The sequence below is a fragment of the Manis pentadactyla genome, chromosome X, assembly GCF_030020395.1.
Source record: "Manis pentadactyla isolate mManPen7 chromosome X, mManPen7.hap1, whole genome shotgun sequence".
NCBI lineage: Eukaryota > Metazoa > Chordata > Mammalia > Pholidota > Manidae > Manis > Manis pentadactyla.
Window position 1 is genome coordinate 73,672,343 of NC_080038.1, and position 17,979 is coordinate 73,690,321.

General features: G+C 44.3%; 1 protein-coding gene across 1 annotated transcript; it reads right to left on the reverse strand.

The window, feature by feature from the left end:
- Positions 1–1,278: 1,278 nt before the first annotated feature.
- Positions 1,279–7,172, reverse strand: LOC130681787 (uncharacterized). Its single transcript, XM_057495360.1, is given in 1 exon segment — positions 1,279–7,172. A coding segment is annotated over 1 exon segment (5,205 nt). The 5' UTR covers positions 6,484–7,172.
- Between the last annotated feature and the right edge of the window lie 10,807 nt (positions 7,173–17,979).

Genomic DNA, 17,979 nt, shown 5'->3' on the forward strand with positions numbered 1-17,979 from the left:
TCAATAGCTGCCCTCAGTCCATAGTGTTGGTTCCCTTGGATGATGGCAGCTGTCCCTGTTCCCACTCCTGCTGCGACTCATATTCCTAATAACATGGCTAGAGTCAATGAGACTAATTCTCTTTTATACCTATGTCTAGGGTCGAACTCGGTTACAAATGAGAGATCATCATGATACATTAGTCTAGGCACTAGTTGGACCATAATACAGAAATCATGGGAGGAATCAAAAGCAGAGGTGGAAACACACGGGGTTAGTCCAGTGTTACAAGCCCACCATCCCTGACGGGGAGGGACTAGATATCTGTTTTCACCTGAGGAAACTATGGGTATGGTTTAATTACACAAACTCTTATGGGTTGAGGGAACTGTTCCTAAACATTTACCTTTCCCAGTTACTTCAGTTAGGGTTAACTTCTTGTGGCTTCCCCAACTACAGACCTCATGGCTAGTTGTATTATTGAAACTACCTGACAGTCCCAACCCTTCATAATAAGGAGGTCCAGAAGAAAAACATAACCAACAGGATTCGGTAACTTTAGGGTTGGAGACATTCAGAACTAAGAACGCCCCCTCGACGAGGTTGAGGAGTCGCTGTCCGGTACCAATAAAAGGAACCACCTGGTTAGGAGGGAATACGGAGGGCTGGGGGTGAGTAGTCATAATGATGGGATACTGCTTTGGAGTAGGGGTTGGAAGACGCAGCTGATCTCGTAGGACAGTATTAGGTCCTATCGGAGCGGCTGGGAGGGCCTGGACGCTGAGTCGCACTCGTAGAAGGATTCCACTCGGGGGTGTCTGGTGGAGATACAGTCCCCAAGTCAACCCTCCTGTTCCCCATCGGGGGTCTTTCTTTCCCTGTTCTGTAAATTTGAGTCTAAGTAAGTTACAATTGGGGCTGTACTTCACTCGAGTGCATGGTCTAACAAAGGAAAGGTGGATAAGCTGCGGGCTCACATCCCATTTTTTTTCTCCGTCATTGGAAGTGACACAGCTCCATTGTGCATAGTAGAGGGACTCAATTCCTCCACACTTCTGTCTTTCTGCTCCCGTTCGAAACCCTGGGCATGCATAAAATCCATTCCTACTTACAGAGACTCGGCGTTGCTTTTTCCGCCAGTCTCCTCCTTCCATCCCATCTATGTCAGCTACTTTATCTAAATTAAAATATACGTCCGGGAACCAAGTGCCCAAAGGGGCAATATGGGTGGTGTGATTATACTCTTCTTGGGTCTGCCCATTTCCTACTTTCCAGGTAAGCAGATAAGGGACATGAGGATTAAGGCTCTGGGGGGTTGGAAACAGCAGGAGCATTAGAATTACTAACAACATAGTTCCTTTCACACAAGCGAAGCTTAAGAGGATTATCAGTCCGAGTTACTCACCAGTCCGAGTCCGACGGGGGTGCCTTCTTTAGATGTGAAGCGTGTATCCAGGAAGAGACGCCTTCTACTTTCACAGCTGTGGGAGTAGTCAGGAGGACGATGAAAGGTCCCTTCCACCGTGGCTCGAGGTTTCCTGTCCGGTGCCTTCTCACGTAGACGGGGTCTCCCACCTGGAACTGATGAGGCACTGAGAGCTCCTCTGGCCGATAGGCTTCCTTGATGGAGGCCCACACCTCTTTCTGCACAGCCTCCAAGGCTCTTAACCTTTCAAGCAAAAACTTATTAGTTGCACACTCGGGGAATGTATGAAGATGTGCTGACTGAAGCGGGGCCGGGGCCCCAAACATTATTTCAAAAGGCGTTAGTCCAAAGCAGCTGGGAGTGTTCCTGACTCTAAACAGGGCAAAGGGAAGGAGGACCAACCAATCACATAAGCCAGTCTCTATGGACAATTTAGTCAAGGTCTCTTTTAGAGTTCTGTTCATCCTTTCTACCTGTCCTGAGCTCTGGGGCCTGTATGCACAATGCAATTTCCAATCCGTCCCCAGGATCTTGGCCAATCCCTGACTTACCTGGGCAACAAAGGCAGGGCCGTTGTCGGAGCCAATTACCTTTGGGATCCCAAATCTGGGAAATATCTCTTCAAGGATCTTTTTAGACACTGTCTGGGCTGTCTCAGTTTTTGTGGGGAACGCCTCTGTCCATCCTGAAAATGTGTCTAGGAAAACTAGAAGGTACTTATATCCATACTTAGCAGGCTTAATTTCAGTGAAGTCAACTTCCCAATAAGCTCCTAGGCGATCTCCTCGAAGTCTTTTTCCAGATATTGCTTGATTTTTGCTCACGTTTACTAATTGACAGGGTACACAATTTTTTACAACCTCATCAGCCAATTTTCCTAATCCAATAACATGATAAGGGGAGTCTCGAACAAAGGTTTTTAGATTTTTTGCTCCCAGATGTGTCAATTGATGTAATTGCCTTAAGTATTCCTCTGCCTCTCTCTGGGGCAGGACAACTTTCCCTTCTTCAGACTTGTATATCTCTTGGGGCGAGAAATTTTTGAACCCTAATTTGTTTATACAAACGAGATCTTCAGGTGTATACTGGAAGCTCTTAATGTGGGTGGCTTCCGGACACACTTGGAGGGGCAAAATATTCATTCCCTGAGCCGCTTGCTTTGCGGCTTGGTCTGCCGTCCGGTTTCCTCGAGCTATTGTAGAGTCATCTTTCTGATGTCCAGGGCAATGTATTATTGCTACTTCCTTAGGCCTATGGATGGCTTCTAGCAAATCTAAAATCTCTTGTTTGTTTTTAACATCTTTCCCGGCAGAAGTTAACAGCCCTCTCTGCCTATAAATAACCCCGTGTATATGAGCAGTGGCAAAGGCATATCTGCTGTCAGTGTAGACGTTAAGTCTCTTACCTTCTGCCATCCTTAGGGCCTGAGTCAGGGCGATGAGTTCTGCTCGCTGTGCAGAGGTGCCCGTTGGGAGTCCACTGGCCCATATAATCCGGTCATCATCTACTACTGCAGCTCCAGCCATTCTCTTACCATCCATGTTGTAACTGCTCCCGTCCGTATACCAAGTCAGGAGTCCCGGTCCTCCTAAGGGCTGATCTTTCAAGTCCTGGCGGGTGCCTGTCTCCTCAGCCAGGATTTCCTGGCAGGTATGAAGCACTTCCTTCCCCGAATCGGGGAGCAGAGTGGCCGGGTTTAGAATGGCAGGGGGGGCAAACTCCACACGATCACGATTCAGGAGTAAGGTTTGGTAGTGAGTCATTCTGGCATTCGACATCCATCTCTCGGGTGGCTGCCGAATTACACTCTCCAACGCATGCGGAGCAACCACAGTAAGTTTCTGTCCCAGTGTCAGTTTGTCAGAATCTTTAACTAGGAGGGCCACGGCCGCCACTACTCTCAAACAGGCAGGCCATCCGCTACTTACTGGGTCTAATTTTTTTGACAAATAGGCGACAGGTCTCTTCCAAGGTCCCCATTGCTGGGTCAACACTCCCCGAGCCACTCCACTCCGTTCATCCACAAAAAGGACGAACGGCTTAGTCACATCCAGCAAAGCCAGAGCAGGTGCCGACAGGAGGGCCTTCTTGATCTCATCAAAGGCCTGTTGCTGTTCAGGTCCCCAAACAAACGGAGCTGCCCCTTTGGTTAGGGGGTACAGGGGGGTGGCTAAGGTGGCATATACGGGTATCCATAATCTACAGAACCCTGCTGTTCCCAGAAATTCGCGGACTTGGCGCGGAGTAGTAGGGACCGGGATCTGCGTCACAGTCTGCTTCCGGGCTTCAGTAAGCCACCTTTTCCCTTCTCTCAGGGAATACCCTAAATAAGTCACTTGTTGTTGGCAGATCTGTGCCTTTTTGGCAGATGCTCTATACCCTAGCTTAGCAAGTTCAGTCAAAAGGGCTTCAGTGGCCTCTTGGCAGACTTCTTGTGTAGGGGCGGCTATCAGCAAGTCATCAACATATTGTAACAAGGTTACCTGTGGGTTGGAGGCTTGGTAAAAGGCCAAGTCCTGGTGTAAAGCCTCGTCAAAGAGGGTAGGTGAATTCTTGAATCCTTGTGGCAAGCGAGTCCAGGTCAATTGTCCAGTAGTTCCTGTGGAGGGGTCCTTCCACTCAAAAGCAAACAGCGGTTGGCTACTCTGGTGCAGGCGCAAACAAAAGAAGGCGTCCTTTAAATCTAAGACTGTATACCAAGTGTTTTCTGGGGCCAGAGAGCTTAGCAGGTTATAAGGATTCGGCACAGTGGGATGAATGTCCTGTGTTCTCTTATTAACTTCTCTTAAATCTTGCACTGGTCGATAATCTCCTGTTCCCACTTTCTTTACAGGCAGCAAGGGAGTGTTCCATGGGGATTTACATTTTACTAATATCCCCTGCTCTATGAGCCTCTGGATATGGGGCTTAATTCCATCTCTGGCTTCTTTACTCATTGGATATTGTCTCACAGTTACTGGTGAGGCTGAGGCTTTCAATTCTAAGACCACCAGGGGCTGATTTACAGCAAGCCCCATACCTGCCGTCTCTGCCCAGGCCCCTGAAAACTGGATGAGCCACCTTTGATTAACTCGGGAGGGTTCTGGTTCCTTAAAAAGGCGGTACTCGTCTTCTAATCTTATGGACAGAATACTTAGGCCCAAAGGTTTCTTCTCTCTATCAGTCACTCGGGTATCTTCAGCCTGAAAGGATATTTGGGCCCCGACTTTGGTCAAGATGTCTCTTCCTAACAAGGGTGTAGGGCATTCCGGTATAACAAGGAATGAGTGGTTTACATGTCCCACTCCTAAGTCCACTGTTCTTTGGGTAGTCCATGCATATTGTCTCTGACCCGTGGCCCCGAACACCCAAGACTTTTTGCTAGAAAGGGGGCCTCTAGCTTGGGTCAGTACTGAATGTTGAGCACCGGTATCTACCAGAAACTCAACGGGTTGCCCCTCCACCTTCAGAGTTACCCTAGGCTCGGGGAGGGGCTCCGAGCCCCGTCTTCCCTAATTCTCATCTTCTAGCAGAGACAACACCTTCTTCGGAGGTCCCCGCGGTGGTTTCTTAGGGCATTCTTTCACCCAATGCCCCTTCTCCTTGCAGTACACACACTGATCTTTATCCAAAGGAGGTCGGTTGCCCAGGGATCCTGCCTTACTAGTTCTACCACTAGAGGGCGGGCGTCCCTTACTTTCTACTACTGCGGCCAAGATCTTTGTTAAATTTCTCTTATACTTCCTATCCCTCTTTCCTTCTTTAATTTCCCTTTCCTTTTCCTTCCTTAACTCCTTCTCTTCCTCAGTCTCTCTCTTATGATCAACTTTCTCTGCTTCTTTCACCAAATCCCTCAGCAACAAATCCTGTAAGCCTTCCAAACTCTGAAGTTTTTTTCTAATGTCGGGTGCCGACTGTCCGATAAAAGCAAGGGCCACTGAAGCACTATGCCCCTCAGAAGTGGTATCAAAGGGAGTATACCACCTGAAGGCTTCTATCAGGCGCTCTAAGAATACTGCGGGTGCTTCAGTGGCTCCCTGGCTGACCTCTCTTACCTTGGCCAAATTGGTGGGGCGTCTTGCGGCCCCACGGAGACCTGCCACCAGAGCCTGACGATAGATGGTTAGTCGCTCCCTACCTTCTGGAGAATTAAAGTCCCAGTTGGGTCTAGTCAACGGGAACCCCCTCTCTATGTCATGAGGGAGTTGCGAAGGTCGCCCGTCGGTTCCAGGCACATTCCTTCGTGCCTCCAGGAGAATCCTCTCTCTCTCTTCCGTGGTGAAGAGCACCTGCAAAAGCTGCTGACAGTCATCCCAGGTGGGCTGGTGGGAAAACATCAGGGACTCTACCAGACCAGTTAGTTTCTGCGGTTCCTCTGAAAAGGGCGGGTGGTTAGCTTTCCAATTATACAAATCAGCAGAGGAGAAGGGCCAATATTGCAGAGGTTGGAAAGGCGGGTCCCCTTCTTCCCCAAGGATGGGAACTCCATAAGACCGGAGAGGAAAAATACCCGGTGGGTCCAAGGTGGCCCCTCGGCGGCGCCGAGTTCCCTGGGCAGGTCCTGGAGCCGGCCCCACTGCCTCAGCATCAGGGACTGAGGGTGCCGGGGCTGGCGGTGCTGGGAGTGCCGGGGCTGGGGGCGCCAGGGGTGCTGTAGGGGCGGGAGGGTAAGGAGGGGGAGGGGGATCATCAACCATAAGCAAATCTTGAGTATCGGGGTAAACTTTGGTAGTTTCTTTTTCCTTTTTCTGAGGTTGAGTCTGGGCAGTTAAAACTCAAGGGCCCATTTTCTTTTGTACCCAGGGCTTTACCCAGGGTGGGGGGTTCTCCACCAACTCTTGCCAGGCTACAATGTAGGGTTGCTGATCCGGGTGTCCTTGAGACGAATCCTGGAAGACAACAGCTTTTACTGCTAATAAAGTGGGGAGATCAAAAGTCCCCTCCGAGGGCCACCCAACATTGAAGGTGGGCCATTCGGAGGTACAGAAAGTCTGCCAAGGTCCCTTTTTCACTTCTACTGACAAGTTATGTGCCCTCGCTCTGACTTCCGTCCAATGATCTAACGTCAGGCTAAGGGGGGTCGTCACTGCCTGTCCCATTGTCAGTATAACAATAATTAGACACGTAAAAGACACAAAAAACAAAGACACACACAAATTAGACACAGCGGCCGCGTTTAGTTCTCCTCAGAGTCTCAAACAGAAACCGAAAGGAATCAGAGGGTTGATACTCTCGGCGCCCAAAAATCAATCCTATCTCATCAGGTTCACTTTGCCGGAAAAACAGACGGGAGGCTACCAGGCGTCCCTGGCCCCCCAACCTCCCCGAGGCGTCCCCCAGGGTTGTAGCCTGCGGTGCTCCTAGTACGTCTACCGACCGCAGTCTCGACCCCTTTACGGGATCGAGACAGCTGCCAGACAATGGGTACCCTTTCAGAATTCTGACCGGTCTCACTGAAAAACAGAAAACAGAACACAGACAACCCAAGGCGCCACTAATCTTACCTCTTCCTCCAAGAGCGACTTCGGGAGTGAAGCGGGGTGAGCGCAGATCCCGGACGAGCCCCCAAATGTTGGATTCTCCCAGAGGAGGACGCCGCCCCAAATCACTCACGAAAGGCGTCTCTTGTTGCAACAAGCAAGAGGAATTTATTCAGGAACCAGCTAGCTGGGGTCCAAGTTAGCCCGACGCAGCGGGTCTCAACAAGGACCCCGAGCACTCAAAACCAAGGGTTTATATGGCATTTTCAAAACACTTAACTCTTAGTAATTTTCCACAGCTGCACATTATCTTTGCAAGACATACATCCTGGGGTTAAGTGAGAGCAAGATAAGACCACTCCTCAATTGTTAGGGAGGTTCTGCACGATAAGCTTGGTATGTAGGATTAACTGACCAAGGTTAGCTGACCGAAGGCCACAGCTGCCCCCATCCCAGTGTTCATGATTAACTTGTTTTCCAAGGCCTTACCCAGTTCCAGTTTTTTTCTTTTAAGTCACAACCTCAGAAAACTGCTTCTAGGCCCTTAAAATTGCTACTCTTATGCTAACTTATTCTCATTCTTACACCCAGACATGTTTAGCAAGTACCAGCTATGGCTAGGGGTAGTGCCCAATCCACAAAGGATGTAGAAGAGAGTAACTATAAGGGCAATAAGACAAGTTTTAATGATACCAACATAGGAAAATCTTTTCCACCAGGTAGGATGCAGGCAAGAGAGTGGTCCTATTATAGGACAGTGACAGGAATTGGGTCCCATCCTGATGTAGCATACCAGATCTTCATACCTCTCCCTGTGGGAGTTACATATGGATAAATATGTAGGGATATGGGAGCACATGCACTGGCCATAATGATTTAAAAAAGCTCCCCCATAAGATGCTCAGGCCATTCAGGTTATGCTATTGTGATCTTTTGGGGTCATTCTGCTGTTACTCCAGGAATACACAGGAGGCCAGCTTCCAGGCCTTTTCACCAAGGTGCTAGAAGGGCCAGCTATCACTGGTCCATGTGTCAAAATACCTAAGGCCATGTCCGCTCAACAGAGTCTCTGGGGTTTAGTGCAGTTAGTGCTAGCAGCAAGATGTCCTGCTGGCAAAATCCTGGCTTCAACAATTTTTGCTTTGTATATGCAGTTGTATAGGAGAGGCAGCAATGTGTGTTAGCATGTCCATGGGGGCTCAGTGCCCCCTTCCAGGACTTATCATTCAAGTACTGTAGCACTGTCCATAAGAAGACTGGCAAGCTCCATAGACTATCAGTATCTGACTTCAGGCCAGATTTTAATAAACCATTGTACATTTCTATCATGCTTGCCTTGGTAGGGTTATATGGTACATGAAACTTCCACCTGATCCCTAACTGTTGTACCCATTTCATGACCAGCTGCCAGTGCAAACAACTATTGGGAGGGCTCCTGGGTGATCATGAGTCATACTGCCTACAGCTCTGCCTATTGTATGTTCTTCCCCTTATCTTCCATCTATATTGTCTCAGTCCTAGGATGGAAAGCCACAGCCCTCCATTTCAGGGGCTGCCCATAACTCAAGCCATCTATGAGCTATGCATTTTCAGGTATAGGGGCTCTTCCCTCCTGATAAGGCTCTCTGTTACTAATGGCTCCAAATAATTCTTCCTGCTTTACACTGTTGTATGACACTGGCCCTGGTAAGTGTTGGAGATCTCCAATTGAGGGGCTAGAGGAGAGGGTGCTACACTTTTGTAAATATGCACCACATTTGGTGAGTGTTGGCTTCTGTGCCACACCACTCAATGGCTTTTGGATCCAGTCTTTCACCCACCTCACAATGTGATATGTGGTTATTACCTTTGTCAGAGCAGTTCTGGTGATGGGCTCAGTAGCCAGCAAGGTGTGGTACATGAGAGCCAATTCCTTCTCTATTAAGGTATACTGGGCCTCTTCTCCTTTCCACAGTTGTGACCAGAAAGCAATAGTTGGGAGCATCCATTCAAGCCATTGCAAGAGGATCCACCCATAACCATCTTTGGCTACATGAATATCTAGCTCCCAGGGCCTTGATGGTCCATCACACTCAAAACCTGCACAAACTTGACTGCTTAGCAGTGATAAAGACAGATTCACATGTCTCATCCCAGTGTCACCTGATGTCCCATCATACCAACTGGTATAAGGGTCTCAGAATTTGTGTCAAGTGTGAGACTGATGCCGGGGTTCTTGTTTGCGGAGCCGAAGAATGAGCTTCACAAACAGTCAAGGTAGGAGAGCAAGGTACAGGCTTTCATTTAGAGATAAAGTGAAAGGACAGAGCTCCCAGCTCACGCTAGGAGGGGACAAGAGAGTCCATCATTGGTGTGTTGTCTAGGGGGTTTTATAGGCAGTTGAGGATTTTTTGAGAACATGAAAATAACTTAGGGGTGGGACTTGTTAAGTGGTCCCTGAACATTAAAAATTAACTTAACTGTAAGGAATTTCCTGCCTTGATTTCTTTCTGGGACACCAGCGCCTTGGTCTGGGAGCATATTAAAAGGCTGCCTGCCCAGCCCCCAAGGTGGGCTGAGGTATTGTCTACTTGCTAAAGAATCCTGCCTCTTGAACTTCCTGGTTGTTAAAATGCAATCTTATCTTTATGATGGAATTCTTCCTGCCTTTTATTATACCATCTACCCCTGGGTCTGCATGCTAAGTTAGTTGCTCAGTTTGCAAAATCACCTTGTCAGATCTGAAGGAGGAAAGACAGCACATAGGCCTGGGCCTTTTAGCATGCTAAAGTGAATCTTACACATGGTTACAAATGATTAGCATAATAAAACATGTGCTACTTTTCTTTATCTGGGGAACATTAACTGATGTCACTGAAGAATGATTCTAGAGCTCAATGTTTAATATACAGTTTCACAGGGGGGTTTCCTTGCATGTAGTTACATTGCTCTGACTGCAAATATCCTGCCCTGCACCTCTGGAGGCCCTCACCCTACTCTGACTACACCCATGGTCCCTGTCTCAGAAGGACAGTGAACATCCACTGCCATCCCTCCACATGAAGACAAACTGTTTCTGACTTTCCTGAACTGTCATCAGAAAAGAAGGTATTAGCAAGGTCCACAGCATAATAATATGTCCCTAGTTCATGACCAAATGTGTCCATAAGGGCTGCTATAGAGGGACAGCAGCATGCAAAAGGAGCGTGACTTTTCAATTCTCTGTAACCCACACACCAAGAACCATCTGGCTTTTTCACTGGCCACACCAGGAAATGAAAAGGACTGTGAGTGGGCTTTATAAAACCTACTTACTCAAGCTCCTGGAAGGATTCTTCAATTTCTTTGTGACCCACAGGCAATTTATCTTACTTAGTATTTGTCATCAAACAAGGTACAGACAGAGCTACAGGTGGGTGCTTAGCATGTGCCCTCAAAACTGCATTTATGACATGTATCCTCAGTCTGAACTCACCTGCAGTGGTTTGTAACCACAGGCCCTGCAGGATATCCACCACCAAAATATATTCAGGGATGGGAAAAAGGTACACTGTATACTCCTTGGGGTTAGATGCCCTATTTACTATGTGACTGGGCTTTTTTTTACTCTAATTGCCTTACCACCACAGCCATCTGTCACAGCAGGATTCCCAGGAAATGGTTCAGTGTTGCCATAAATCAGAAAACATTCATCGCATTCAAACACCAATGCCAGTACACATTGTACATTTACTGGGAATCAATGAATTGATAATTCTGTAGGTGGCCTCTAGTTCCCACTGTGTACACCAAGGTGGGGGCTTTGTTCTTTGCCCAGTCCAAACACAATGCCCAATTATCTTCCTGTGGTTGTGGAGGCCAAGGTGGGTTCTGAGTACTCTCCCCCAGGGTAGTCCTAAAGACACACAGGGAAGGCATGTGGCTTTATCTCTGATTTCTGTGTCTTGGACCTCAGCAGCTGGAACCACTGCTCTTTCTTTAATTGTTGCCATAACTCTAGCAAGTTTTAATTGGGCTGTTCAAGTTTCTCTTTCACTGCCCCCACCTTTGTCAAGTTAACCCACAACTGGGTCCTTGAGACCTTCACAGAGCCCTTTAAACCTGCTCTCTCAATAGAAGATTATATCTCCTTCAATGCTCTCATTCTCTCAACCTCTCTGAATCTGCTAAAGTATGAGTAACCTCATTTATGTGTTGCCCTACATGAGGGGTGAGAATAGTCATTAGGGACTCAAAGAGGGATGGGGGAGCTTTGTGGAGTGCCAGATTTCTCATCCCCATGGTGAACAGCTCCTCATCTGGGCCCTGATGATCCATATTGTAGATGATATTTCTCATGCCCAACTCCCATAACACCTGCTAGAGCTCAGCATACATCTCCTATCAAATAGGGAATGATGGCAAATCACCCAGATTAGGCCATACTCTGTGGACTGCCACTGTCAGCAAATCCAGAAATACATGATTCCATGGGGTCTGATTTTGTAACCTCTGCTGTAGAGAGGAATGAGTTGTCAGGGTAGCCTGTTTCCCCATTTCTGACCCACACAGAACAGTGCTACCTGCTCCTGAACACCAAAGACACAAAATCCATGTGGGCAGAGACTACAAGGGCTCCTGCCAAAACTGGAAGCTCAAATCCACCAGCTCAGCATAGGTACAGGGGTGGAACAAGAAATGCTCACCACCTGGGGAGGAGGCTGCTCCTCTCCCTGAGGTAACTTCAGTTGCTGTATCTTTTTCTTAACTACAACTGGGTGGCCTTTCAATAAGGGAGAGGCTGATGCCCTCATCAGCAACTCTGGTTCCACCCTTGGCCCCACCCCCTCATCCCCCTCTGGTTCCTCCTCCCCAGGCTTCTCCTCCAATGATGTCTTCTCTACCAGTTGTGGAGCTGAAGACACCACCACTTCTTTCACTTCCCCCATGTCCTCTTGCATCCCATGTTCTTCTTCCGTCTTTCCCAGACCATCAGTAGGTCTCTCAGCAGCACAATCTCTGGTTTAATCACTTTATTTTCTTCCATATAACATTCCACAACTCAAATTTCTGTTCTGCCACTTCCCACCAAAGTGCATCTTGCTCCTTGATAACCCTTTCCAATGCTGTGAGAAACATTCAACACACAGTTCCCACCACTGCATGGGCACTCAGTTCCCCTAAGGAGTTCCCTACTTTGTGGAGGGCCAAGTCCACTGTCTCCAGCATCCTCATCCCTCCCCAGTACTTGGGCAGGGCCCACTCCTCTAGGTTGCAAGTCACCTTGGACCAAATCCAGGCTGGGGGATCCCCAGGTGTCTCTCCACCACCCATAAGGAGATCCCTGGGTGTTTATCCACCACACATTGGGGGATCCCATGTTATTTCACCACCATACACAGGGGGGTCCCCAGGTGTGTCTCCTCCACCATAGGGACAGCTCACTGAAACATTGCACCCATGAGGACAGTTTTTTGTTTTGACTGGATCCTGCAAACTATGCCAAAGTGTGGCTCTGGGAAGAAGGGAGATCTCCACTCAGAGCAGGTTCACTATGAATCAGAGGAGACTAAAGGAAAACAAGGGAAAGGGTAGGTTGGGTATTAAAGGTTTGTTTACTTCTCATGGCTCAGTCTCTCTACCATAGACTCCTGAATCCCACTGCTCCAAACTGAACCCCAGCTATTCTGCTCTCTCTTTCCTTCAACATGCTCTGCCACCTTGCTCCACTCTGCTCTCCCTCTCTCTGTCCATGGTGTTCTCTGCTTCCCCACCCCTTGCTCTAGGAGGAAATCGATGGGCAGGTCCCTCATGACTGGTGGGCATGTGACAAATTATACACCAGAAACAGATGGGAGGAGAGAATGGCTACTGCTCTCCACCCCTTCTCCCAGACTGGTAATCCTGTGATGGGTTGGTGGCTCTGCCATGGTAAACATCACATTTATATGTAAACAGGCCTTTATATTCATATTACTATCATGCCAGGTGGGAATTGGGTTGAAACCTTTTATTTACCCCACAGTGACACAGACTTCCTTATGTTAAGTAAATTTCTATTATTTTTTGTGTGTGTGATAAGTGAAGGGCCCCAGTTGCCTGGGTCTTAGATGATATGAAATGTTACTTGGCATTTATTTCTCCAAGGTAAGAAAATTTCAATGTGTTGCAAGCATATCACTGTGGTATGTAAGATTATTTTAGGTAGTATTTAATTATTTTCTATTTATGGCAAGTAATATTGTCATTTTCATTTTACCAATAATATAAAACTTAACAATGGTATAAGGTTATGTTAAATAATTTATTTAAGTAAACAGTAAATTCACACAACAAAATTTTTAAATGATAGTACAAGGAGTGTCCGGTTGTGTCACAAATTATTAGGATATTATATATATAATAGAAATGAGAGAAACACTGGCTTAAGATATTGAAACTTCTGTTAATACTGAACCCCCCTGGAAATATGGGGATGAGTGACAGCCTAAAAGCTATTGCCAAACATTATAATGGTCTCTCAAACTATAATCTGAACTTGATAAAAGTCATCTAGGGCCATGGAGGCTTAAAAGCAAAGACAGGAATAAGAGTTGCATTTGCTGTATACACTGAGCAGCTCTGTGACTTTGGAAAAACTTATTATCCTCCTCAAACTTGTTCTTCTCATCTGGGAAATGGTTATAGTACATTTATAATGTGAGTGAAGATTAAATGAATAATGTAGGTGAAAGAGGCTTTCAGCACTGTGTTGCATGTAAATGACATCAAATAAATGACAGTTGTCATTATTATTGTGTTTTTATGTTGCTGTCCATGTTGAGACATAATTTTGACCAAGTTGGGAGTTTATTAGAGGGGAAATTCTGGAATTCAGTATTTCTGCCCTTGTAAATGGGGTAAACCAACAGAGCAAATAAAGAGCATCCTTGCTTTAGTTTCCCATTAGGTTCTAAGGTGTTTTTCATTGTTTCTTATTCAGATCTATGCTTCCTAGGACCTTGATCCTCCAAAAAGTAGACCTCTGATCACCAGCATTGGCATCACTTGGTAGGTTGTTAGAAATGCAGAATCTAAGATCCCACTACAACCCAACAAAACCAGAATTTCCAAGTTACAAAGATCTCAAGGTAACTTGGGTTCATATAAGACACTGAGAAACACCAGCTTAGAAAATAGACTAAACTGGATGCTTGCTCACTCTTGACAAATATCTATTACTTTAAATTTATATTTTCTCTACTGCTAGTTTCATGGGGAAAACATATTCCAGTTATAACCAACGGGATCTGAAAGTGTGTTTGGATTTATTATGTAGGCTACTGAGGTCATGCATATCTTTCAAAGGTAATTCTCTACCTTATACCCAATAAGGAGATCCATAATCTAACCAGACTCATTGGCTGGATTTTCCTAGCATATGTGCTTATTTTTCTTAAAAACAATGTCAGCTGTATATTTTATGGGCATCATGGGAGAAGTGAACTGACACAGCTTTAAAGTAAGTTATAAAATGTAAAATTCATTCTTGTGGCATACACTAAAAGAAGGAGCAAAATTCCCTGATATAACATATCTGTAGCACTTTTACAGTTACTATTCTGCATTACCCAGAATGTCTCCAGAGTTCAAGTAAAATTGATTCAAAGAAAAAAATAAGTCTGAAAGATATGAACATAACATAGTAATACTTGCCTTCATTTCTTCACTGACATATTTCTTTCAGAATTTTTCAAGCCCTACATACAGCATGTGATTGCAACATATGAAACATTTAGCCATCAGAACTTTAACAGAAAGTGTGCTGCAGGGGAAGATTTGATAATTCCTAGCAGTGATTCTAATCTAAAGAGCCAGAACATAAAAACATAGAACTATTTCAACAGGCTCATGGACTTCATGAAGAGAGAAGGGAGAATTTGTGAAAATAACTTGTGCTATAAAATTAACATTTTAACTAATACGGTGCTAATAGTAGTAAGCCTCAGATTTGCAATTCCAGAGAGTGTCCAAGGGGCTGTAAATTTTTTCTTTGGTATTTAATGTTTGCCTTGTACTATCTCTAATCTGAATAAACTGAGAAAGTGAACAAAATTGTTAATATCCTCATCTAAGAAATGAGGATAATGTTCCCTTTTGCTTTCTCTTCAGAGTCACCTGTGAAAGGAACATGTACATGAGAATGCTTTATAAAACAATAAAACAATATAGAAAGGCAAGAGCAAAGATGAATACAAATAATGTTTCTTTATTTTATGTATATTTTTGTAAATAAATATATATTTATATGCAGTTATTACTATAATTATCACCACTAAAAATGGAGTAAAAGTTCCACATCACACTTCTGCCCTTCCCCTTCTACTCCTCCTCTAATATTCACCATCCACCTCCACCTAAAATTTTTAGCCCCTATGTATGAGAGTCATTAAGCCCAGGTTTCATACATTTACTATTATCATAGTTCTTACAATCCACCTCAGTTCCATTCCAACTGCAGGACATTTCTCAGCCCATGGAAATCCACTAACAGTGACCTGTTATGAGAAGAATCCCCACAACCTCTGCTTAGTAGATTGAGGATGTCAGCAAGGAGGAATATGTATCCCACTACTAGGACTGAAGTAAGAGAAGTTTGTGACATCAGAAGTCAAAATCTGAATGCATTTTCCCTTAAAAACATTGGCATCCATTCATCTACTGATGGACACTTAGGTTGCTTCCATCAGTAGATGAATAAAGAAGATGTGGTACATATACACAATGGAAAATTATTCAGCCATAAGAAGAAAACAAATCCTACCATTTTCAACAACATAGATGGAGCTACAGGGTATTATGCTCAGTGAAATAAGCCAGGCGTAGAAAGACAAGTACCAAATGATTTCACTCATATGTGGAGTATAAGAACAAAGAAAAACTGACGGAACAAAACAGCAGCAGAATCACAGAACCCAACAATGGACTAACAGCTACCAAAGGGAAAGGGACTGGAGAAGATGGGTGGAAAGGGAGGGATAAGGGTGGGGAAAAAGAAAGGGGGCACTACGATTAGCATGTATAATGGGGGGAACGGGGAGCGCTGTACAACACAGAGAAGACAAGTAGTGATTCTACAGCATCTTACTACACTGATGGACAGTAACTGTAATGGGGTTTGTGGGGGGTACTTGGTGAAGGGGGGAGCCTAGTAAACATAATGTTCTACATGTAGTTGTAGATTAATGATAACACAATAAAAAAATAAATAAAAATAAAAAAACATTGGCATCCACTCAAAAGTGTATTAATTCAACTATTCCTTATGTTCATGTTAAATAGTAGATATAATAATAGTTCAGAAAATGGGCAAAAGCAATGCTGTCATTGAGAATACAGCACATATTACATGACAGAAATTATGTCCATAATGTATAAAACATATAATGAACATTATTAAAGGAGTAGTTCAGCATGTTATGTAAACATATGGCAGCGGTGGGGGAAGTAGGGGATAATTAGGTATGAGGAAAGCTTTTAAAGATCAAATTCTATTTAGCTAAAAGCTGAAGAATGAATACCAAAAAGCACACAATGATTTTAAGTTCATGAGTACTCTAAAGAGGAAACAGTTTCTTTGAATTCTTGGAAGCCAGAAGCCTCCTTCCAGCTTGTCTTTAGAAATGTAAAAGGATGAAAATGGCTGGAGAAACTTTTTTTTTTTTGCAGAAACTTTTATTCAACATAGGTCTGGATGTCCTAGCCATGGCACTCAGAAAAAACAAAGAGATAAAAGACATCCAAATTGGTAAAAGGAAGAAATTAAACTGTCACCATTTGTACATGACATGCTATTGTACATAGAAAACCCAATGCCACCAAAAGCTATTGGAACTAATAAGTGAAATCAGCAAAGTTGCAGGATACAAAATTAATACAGAGAAATTTATTGCATTCCTACATAATAACAATGAACTTGCAGAAAAAAATCAGGAAAACAACTCTATTTAGAATTGCATCAAAAAGAATAAAATACCCAGGAATAAATCTAACCAAAGAGATGAAAGACCTATACCCTGAAAACTACAAGACACTCATGAGAGAAATTAAAGAAGACACCAATAAATGGAAAAACATCCTGTGCTCATGGATAGGAAGAATTAATATTGTCAAAATGGACATCCTGCCCAAAGCAATTTACAGATTCAATACAATCCCTATAAAAATCCCAACATTTTTCAATGAACTAGAAAAAGTAGTTCTAAAACAGATATGGAAACAGTGAAGACCCTGAAAAGCCAAAGAAATCCTGAGAAAGAGAAACGAAGGTAGGAAATTATGCTCCCTGATTTCAAGCTCTACTACAAATATACATTAATCAAATAGTCTGGTACTGGCACAAGAACAGACCCATAGATCAATGTAACAGAAGAGATAGCACAGATATAAACACATGCATATATGGTCAATTAATAAATGAAAAAGGAGACATGAATACACAATGTGGAAAAGACAGCCTCTTCAGAAACTGGTTTTGGGAAAACTGGATAGCAACATGTAATAGAATGGAACTGGATTATTGTCTAACTCCATACAAAAAATGAAACTTGAAATGGGTCAAAGACATTAATGACTCTTAGAAGAAAACAGGTTAAGAATCTCTTAAACATAGGTATGAGCAATAATTTTTTGCTGGACACATTTCCTCAGGCAAGGGAAACAAAATAAAAATTAACAAGTGGGACTACGTCAAACTAAGAAGTTTCTGTAACAACAAAGGAAACCTCAACAGAACAGAAAGACAACCTAAAGTATGGGAGAATATATTCGTGAATGACTTATCTGATAAGGGGTTAATATCCAAAATATATAAATAACTCACATGCCTCAACACCCAAAAAACAAATAACCTGATTAAAAAATGGGCAGACGACCTGAATAGATACACCTCCAAAGAAGAAATTCAGATGACCAACAGGCATATGTAAAGATACTCAACATCACTAATTATCAGAGAAATGCAAATTAAAACCACAATGAGATATCACCTCACACAAGTTAGGATGGCCACTACCCAAAAGACAAGAAATAATAAATGTTGGAGATGATGTGGAGAAATGGAAACCCTCCTACACTATTAGTAGGAATGTAAATTAGTGAAACTGCTTTGGAAAGAAG